An 8,471-nucleotide genomic window follows, 5' to 3' on the forward strand; every position below is an offset into this window, starting at 1 on the left:
TATACAGCAAATTCCTGGGTTATTTGCGCATTGATATGTGCGGTTGTTATCGATATTTGCGTAGCACATCAAGTGAGTCATTTAAGACTCATATGGCGTGGTGGTGGCCACTTCTTTATAGAAAAAAGTGGAGAAGGTATATATATGAGGGAAGGTTATTGAAGAAGGGCTGTCGAGGGGGGAAAGGAGGTGAAGAATGCAGGAGCATTGGTGGAGAAGGGAGAAGAAAGAGTATGGGGTAAAAGTAAGGGAGGAAAGGAGATAGAGTGAGAGAGGAGAGGGAGAGAGGCAGACAGACAGAGATACAATTAAACGGAGGGCGTGTGAGTGAGAGGGGGTACACCACAATTTAGTATTATAACTGCAACAAGACACAAACTAAGTCCGTTTATGCTTTTAATTTTTAAAATTTTTAAATTTTATTACACATATAGCAAATTCACTGAAATTTTAAAAGTTAAAACCCAGGAATCTTTGCTCTCAGAATACAGACGATTTCATATGTTTCTGAATTTTAATATATTTTTGTGTAAGTGCAATGGCTCAGAATTCTCTAACACAATACACTTTGTAGAACAGCAAATTGCAGCATCTTACAGTTACCAATTAATTGGTTATACTTCAGAAATAACATTCACTACCTTCCAATTAGCTTCATCCAACAGACCTTTGACGTAAAACTAATTTATAGTCGCAATATTCTGGATAATGTATTGTATAACCAGTCTAGAAGGCAATGTAGTTACTGAGCCTCTCTTTTAGGAAGTCCTCCCTCTCTTCATGTGTAGAGTTTTCCAATTGTTGAATTTCAAATGGATAGATCTGAAACACAGTAACACATCATAAAAATATATTGAAACTGACTTATATTTATATACTATAATAATGTTTTTTTCTGAAATGCATTACTTACGTAACATGGGGGTATTACTAGAGTTAATGGTAAGGGGTTGCAATTATCCAAAGAAAGAGAATGCATGGGGGCATATTTTTAAGCAAAATTTGCATCACTTGCATTCTGCATAAATAAGCCAGAACACATGCCCCAAATTATGACACAAATACATGCATGCACACACAGTCACACATGCACATACATGTAATAATTCAAGAAATTGCACCCATACATTTAGAAAAACATGCTATAATACCGTTAATACGAGCAGTAGCAAGTGCAGCACACCTTCATGATGCTGCAGGAAGAGCGGAAAATCAGAAAATATATACATACTAAAATAACTTTGTATCCAAGCTTTTCCAGTTGTCGCATTTTCATCCGATTCAATCCAAGTAGAACATTTCTATCTCTGACGCATTGGTTTTGACCTAGGACCTCGACTGCTAGTTTCCTGTTGTGATAAATGCGACTGTGAAGTGAGGCTTTTTGTATTTTACATTATAACCGATAAAGAATTTATAGGACATCGTTTAAAGATTTTTTTAAGATCTTTGGAAGCACTTGCTCATGGTCAATCACCATTCTCCACTATTGGCTGGTATAAGCAGTTTACTATATCCACAAGTGCAGAACAAACAAAAAACTTTCTAATGAAAGAAACATGAAAGCAACATGGTTAGCATACATCTGCGTACATGATATACCTGTTTTCAACTGCCGGTGACTTTTCTGGAGCTGGTATTCTGCCTAGCAATCCATGTAACATGTTATCACTCAGTGGAACTGCAAGGTCTCTCTGGTGAGCTTTAGAAGCATGTCCTTGCTTCACAGCCAATGGGTGCCCCGCAGAGTCAACATGGATTATGATATCTTCACCATGAAATTGAACATGGAGAATTAACATACTACTATTAAAACAATGCACAATAAAATTAATATATTATGGTCAACAAAAGATGCACAAGACCTTAGATGCACAATTAGAAATTACAGCTTAAATATTAATTATTAAAATCCAACTTGTATATAATATATATATATATATATATCAGTACTAGTCACAAGAGACTACATTAACAATAACTATATACAGCTTTATTAATAGTTACTAACCTGTTTACAAAAATAACAGTGATGAACTATTTTGAATTTATCTTGAGTTTCAACTATCTCCTTAATAATATATACCTGCCGTTTTGAAATGAGGTATTATTGATCGGCAATGTATGAAAGTCTTTCCACCAAGAAGGTCACTTAAGCATTGCATAATATCTGTGAGGCCAACTTTTGCCTTCAATTCAAAGCCATCTGTGCCAGTTATTGCTGCAGGTAGTTGGTCCTTGAATGACGGTGGTAGTCGATTTCCTGTGTAATCTTGACATTCAATTCCAATTGAACCATCCAGTACAAACAGCTGCCGTCTAGGTTCATAAAGAGCAGCTTCTGTTCGTAACACACATATTTACATGAATTAAATTGATTATTCATCATCCGTTATAAACAGAATTCTGATTATTTACAAAATTCGGGAAGGATTTTACTGAAGGCAATACAGGTTGATAACGTATGGCAAAGTAAAGACCAGCACAATTATTTTGTGTTACTGCAATGACAGTTCGTTTTTACTGGCATTTCATGCTGTAAAACAATTTATTACTATGAATAAATAATGATCACTACTGTAAAACTCTGGACTTTACAGAGTAAATTGCCCACAGAAGTTCAATGATTACATTACCTTTGATTTTTTTTAAGTAGTCAGTACTCAATACCAAACTGATGAGGTCATAAGGAAAGATTCCTCTCATGGCAAGGGAATGCAGACAATCAATCAGGTAATGTGGAAACCAGTCCATTTCACCAGTTGCAACTCTGCTTTGTACTTCGTCCAGTGCAACCGCGTCAAAATTGAGATGTTCGCATGGATGGTTCATTGACGTAACAGCCCAGAGCAGCTTAGCAATATCTTTACATCGAGCTCTAACTGAAGGATGCAATTCCTGAACCTTTTTACTAAAAGGCACAAGTTTTCTAGGCACACTTGCTACACTTATAAATTTGTTAACAAATGCATTAAAAATCTTCTCATTCCAGTAGCGAAATGATGCAAATGTAACTGCATAATGTGATATAGCAACTAAGTTCAGCTTTTCTACATGTTCATCTGTGAGATAAAGCTCTAATGCAGCAAAGAAACTGGGCTGATAAAACCCAGAGTACCTAAACTGCTTTAGTATGCTTACAGATGAGTAGATGTCAAGCTCACTAAAGTCTTTTTGTACTTTGTTACCAATTTTCTGCAGCAAAGTCGTCGAGCATATGCTATAGGACGACTTGAAAAGGGCATGGCATACAAGCCCAATCTCTGACACTGACAAATCTTCGATGACATTCTCAAGTCGAGTCTCTATAGATGAAAGTAGGGATTTTGGTCCTCCACGCACGTTACCAACAAAGTAGGTTAAGTGAACGAGCTGTGGTGTAGATAATGCTGCAAACGTTTCAGTGTCTATATCAAACAGGTTTAGCATTGCTTGCATGTACTGGATAGGTTTTACAGCCATCAAGTGCCAAATGTCAGCCACCAGGAGCAATGTTGTGGTATTCCAGTCTCTACACCTTTGTGCACAACAGTGATCCAAGCCCATCAGTACATCAGTGATGCTAGCTGACCATAGCATATAGATTTTCGTAAGGCTCCTTAACACTATCTTTAACTGGTCATCGCTGAGTGTATTGGAAACTTCTGCTCCTAACATCCATAAATCCTTGAAGCCATCATCATTACAGTATCTCTTTAAAACATTATTATCACAAGTCGCAAGAACCTGCAACACTTCAGTGAATTCAGTTGCTATTATTTTCTTTTTGTGCAGCTTGATATCACTAAGAATATTCTCAATAACTCTATGAGATTCGCTTGCAGGTAATTTGTCAACTTTTTCTCGATAAATATGGCACGCATATCTAACATTTTCTCTCAGGTCACCATATGCTTTTTCACCGAACCTGATCTGCTTGGCATAAGTATTTGCAGGAGTCTGTGGTATCCGTTTACCAACTGGAGATCGTATAGCCTTCTCATATGAAACTGTATACAACCTGCTGCTGAAACATGAATGTCTAAATTTAGGCCGAATCCATGACGGTCGCATCAGTTTTATTGTTGCCAACATTTCCAGAAGAAACTAGTTGACCAGGCACATGGCAGGTGCAGTAGGTGATAATTCCTATGATCGCAGTAACAGCCAAGAAAGTGCTCTATGTGACATGAAACAAAAAACGTTTTCACATTTTTATTACATCATACATGTGTAAATATTATGCTATGATTCATAATGTATTTACTCTCTCGAAATGTTCTTACGGAGGTAATGGCCGGTTTGGGGAAAAAAACGCGCATAATGGATTCAAAGGCGTGTTTGTGTGTTGCGAGGTCCTAGCACAGTGAGCAATGGATGTGCCTGGCCAGCTAGGGGGGATGCGGGGGCATGCTCCCCCGGAAAATTTTAGAAAAAATGGTGCAATTTGGTGCATTCTAAGCTATTCTGAACACATTGTATGAGACTCTTGAATCTCTTTTTCAAGTTGTCAAAAGGAACAAATAAACTATGAATATGAGATGATACACGTATTCACATTAAATAGTAATACCGTCATGAAATGAATATAGCACAAATGTGGATTCTGCTGACAGATGCGGGGGGGGGGGAGAGGTCTATAATGCTGGAGGTTCAGAATATTTTCAAACACGACCAGTTTCTGAATATTTGGCTTTAAAATATGTAGTTGCAATACATATATTCTGTTAGCATTCGAAGAAAAGAAGACAAACATTAAATTTTAAGGCATAAAAACGTTAATTCTGAAGTGTTACATGCAGTATGAAGTTAAGTAGTTAAATACAGTATTAATTTTTTTTCTTTTGTGTGAATGCGTGAGAATGCATAGGGCATGCGGGAGGGAGTGCGGGAGAATGGGTCCAGATGCGTGAGTCTCCCGCGAAATGCGTGAGACTTGGTAGGTCTGCTAGTTGCCCGATAGGACAACTGAAAAATTTCTAGTGTAAAGGCCCCCGCACACGGTGCACATTCGGCGCCGAGCTAAACGCGACACCCCTGTTACCCACGTCTGGCAGTGCACATCGTGGCTGCGTGCGTGCGTGCGTGCGTGCTTGCTGGCTGGGCGGCATTGATTGAAGTACAGGGGGAGGGAGGAATTTAATGCACTGATTGTTACAGTCACGTGGGCATGCTTATTGCTGTATATGTAGGGGTGGGCACCGCTGGTACGAGGGAGCGACAGCAAAACTTTCCCGGAATCGAGGAAAAAGCTGCAATCGGGATAGCTCTAGTAACTAGGTCCGGCAACCAGGCTATACTATATTATAGCCTATAGTTACTAGAGCTACAATCGGGAATGACACACGAGTGTGCCGGCACGCAAAAAGAAACGTTGCTGTGAATTTCATTACGATTTTCCATGTATATAGTCAGAAACACGTGGTAATCAATTTATTTTTGGGTTAACACTATTTTGATAACGGCGGGTAAATACAATAAAAAAAAGTGGCTATATGCCCGGCAGCCGAGCACGGTCTTCAATTTCCTAAATGCCCGGCAGTTTTTAATTTTCAGTGATTTCTCAAGTAAACAGTGTACTACGTGATCCAAAGTATTCTACATTTGTTTAGAAATGTCAAGCGATTTTCGTTAGAGCTGTATATTCGAACAAGCCCAATTCTCCTAGCTTCGGATCACTGAGCGAACGAACTCGCAATCGACACTTAGAAAATATCCGGCTGCCGGGCACGGTTTTCGATTTCCTAAATGCCCGGCAGTTTTCAGAGACTAGAACTTCCAAACTGGGTTTATTCTCAACACACACCTTTCTCCGCTATCCTGGAACTTACTATGTATCACAATACTCTGTATTAAACTAATATAACCTGTTACAAAAATTTGAAGTGACGAGCGGTGATACTTCGAGCGCCATTTCTGTTGACCTGTGACTTACAGATTCCCAATGCGCATAGCGTTCAGCTAACTTCGTCATGATGTCACAACTGACAGCAGGCATCCAATGATACATTCGATCTTGGAGTCAAAGTTAACCAAACGCTATGCGCATTGGGCATCTGTATGTAACAGGTCAACAGAAATGGCGCTCGTCGAATTTTTCTAACAGGTTATATTTGTTTAATACAGCTGAGAGTATTGTGATACATAGTAAGTTCCAGGATAGTGGAGAAAGGTTTGTGTTGAGAATAAACCTAGTTTAGAGGTTCTAATTTCAAGGAATAAACACATAATTTTAGGCGTGTTCACACACAAGAAAAACCACGCTGCTCATCCCGCTAATAGCGGAGATAATAGTGAGCTAATTGTGTCGTTGTTCACACAGGCGGAAATATCTCGCTAACACGCCGCGGTGCAAATAGGCTGTCGGAAGTGTTCTTTGCAGCGCGCTATTTTGAGCGCGATTTAGTGAGCTAATTGCGTTCACACTTGTAAAAAGCTCGGTTTTTCGAGCGGGCTGCAAAAACCGGGTTTTGCAGCCCGCTAATTCGCGCCAGTGTGAACGCACCTATTATTGTTATTATGTAAACACTTCATTCACACACTTTTTTTAGAGGATATTATTAAATGTACATAAAGACTGTTTAATTTTACTGATATAGCAGCTAAGCACATTTATTTAGTGCATTGTTTACAAGAAGTCCCTATGCAATTTATTTATCGGAAGTTTAGAAATGAAATTTTTACAACTAAAGCTTTCATGAAATTCTGACCAAATACACTTAGAACGTTAAAACCCCCCTAAGAATTCCATAAGTTTTCATCTGACATTATTACACCGATAATAATGACGCCATTAAACCATTATGAATTCCATATGACTTTTCATCTAGCACGACTACACCACTAAGAATTCTGTAAATTTTCATCTAATACCGTCAGACTCCCAAGAATTCTGCGTATTTTGATCTCACACTGTTACAACCCACTATAATTCCCTGAATTCCAAACTAACAGCGCTACACGTCTAAGAATTCCACAAGTTGTGAACTAACGCCATCATGATTAGCTAACACGTGCATACACGTGCTACTATATTTTTTTCTTCATGTTGTATAGCACTGTTTTGTACTGTATCACTCAGAAATTTTATCATATTAACTGCTCAACACTATTGCATTTATCAGATTTTTTCTCCATGAAAAAGACTGTACATGTACTTGTATTTGAATTACATGCAATAAAGATTTAATAATAAAAATAATAATAATAATAATACTCACGTCGCACTTCTTCAGAACGGCGATGTGGTACGAGAGCAGCTGTAGCGGGATGGTGGTGAGGATGCTGCTAAGGCAGTCAACGGTGTGCGGCACCTCGATGTATCGCATCTTCTCCACGTGCTTCTTCGTCTCGTCGTCGTCCTTCTCCAGGATGATGATCGGGCGGCCGCCGCGCGCCGTCACTTGCAGCAGTGCGTTCATGCATTTCTGTGTGCAAGCAATCAAGAGACGGGTAAAGCAGAATTGTCATAAACATCATGAATACTAAGTTTATAACGTAATGACTATGTATAAAACTTCATGTTGAAAGGATTAGACTCGCACTGTCAGAATTATTATAAGTTTCTCACATCGTGCCCCAGAAACCAGCTGGCACAAGCTGGGGGAGCCTGAGGGGGACAGGTAGGAATGGAGAAGTTTGGCTGGTAAGCTAAATGCCCCATGGCATAAAAGGACAAAATAACGAACAATCGTGGAGCAAGATAACCAATTAAGTAAAGTGAGTATAAGAATATAATTGTTTGTCTTTCATTAAAAGTGCTAACAACTGTCTTAAATCATATTCTTTTAACAAAGAGTGTGAGAAAATATTCTAAGAGTGAAGGGTATGGACTCCAACAAAGGCTAGCAACCAGCATGTCAAGGAATGACCTACCGAGTACACTTGGTCGCGCGTTATCACCATCATCAAAGGCATATTGGAATCGACGAGTGCAAGGGGTCCATGTTTCAGCTCTCCTGCCAAGATTCCCTCCGAGTGCATATACGTCAACTCCTTGATTTTGAGTGCCCCCTCTAGGCAGGTAGCGAAGTTGAAGCCTCGACCCATGATGAGGAGAGATTTCTTATCGTAGAGTTCTTCGGCAAGCACCTTGACTCTCTCATCGGTTTTCAGCACTTCTCTGATTTGATCTGAAATAGAATTGATTGCGTAATGCATTGGGCAAAAATTGAACGTGGGAAGCGCTGAATTTTAAAACAGCTAAACCATCATACGAATACCATATGCTAAAATTCTAAAAACAAATTGCCTACTAGATATAAATTTTACATATTAATGCTACAAACATACTACACCACATTATAGAAAACTGGTAGGTTATTTGCATATACTGTATATGCTGTATATTTCGTGGTGGTTTAATTTTCGCGAATTTCGTGAACGCGTTCCCGACCGCGAAAATAACAACACGCGAATAATTCATACCGAATAATACCAAGTACTTAATTCATAATTCACCGACCGCGAAATTAACCACTTGCGAAATTGCC

General features: G+C 39.0%; 2 protein-coding genes across 6 annotated transcripts in view; both read right to left on the reverse strand.

Moving 5' to 3' along the window:
• Window positions 1-394: 394 nt before the first annotated feature.
• LOC106807523 (FAST kinase domain-containing protein 5-like) overlaps window positions 395-8,471 on the reverse strand; it is a 9,541-nt gene continuing 1,464 nt past the window's right edge. For 3 of the 5 annotated variants that reach the window (XM_014809883.1, XM_014809881.1, XM_014809882.1), the window contains exons 2-6: window positions 2,637-4,159; window positions 2,087-2,341; window positions 1,603-1,768; window positions 1,232-1,349; window positions 395-822 (exon numbers count right to left, since the gene is read on the reverse strand). In XM_014809883.1, coding sequence (XP_014665369.1) covers window positions 727-822; window positions 1,232-1,349; window positions 1,603-1,768; window positions 2,087-2,341; window positions 2,637-4,074 — 2,073 coding nt within the window. In that variant the 5' untranslated portion in view covers window positions 4,075-4,159 and the 3' untranslated portion in view covers window positions 395-726. The remainder of the gene's footprint in view (window positions 823-1,231; window positions 1,350-1,602; window positions 1,769-2,086; window positions 2,342-2,636; window positions 4,160-8,471) is intronic. The other 2 variants (XM_014809885.1, XM_014809884.1) reach the window with 2 other exon arrangements.
• Window positions 6,823-8,139, reverse strand: LOC106807512 (glutamine--fructose-6-phosphate aminotransferase [isomerizing] 2-like). Its single transcript, XM_014809857.1, has 3 exons — window positions 7,855-8,139; window positions 7,200-7,406; window positions 6,823-6,831 (listed from the first exon to the last, which is right to left on the reverse strand). The coding sequence occupies exons 1-3, from the start codon at window positions 8,137-8,139 to the stop codon at window positions 6,823-6,825; spliced, it is 501 nt and encodes a 166-aa protein (XP_014665343.1).

The sequence above is a fragment of the Priapulus caudatus genome, unplaced genomic scaffold (assembly GCF_000485595.1).
Source record: "Priapulus caudatus unplaced genomic scaffold, Priapulus_caudatus-5.0.1 Scaffold220, whole genome shotgun sequence".
In the NCBI taxonomy this organism is placed as follows: domain Eukaryota; kingdom Metazoa; phylum Priapulida; class Priapulimorpha; order Priapulimorphida; family Priapulidae; genus Priapulus; species Priapulus caudatus.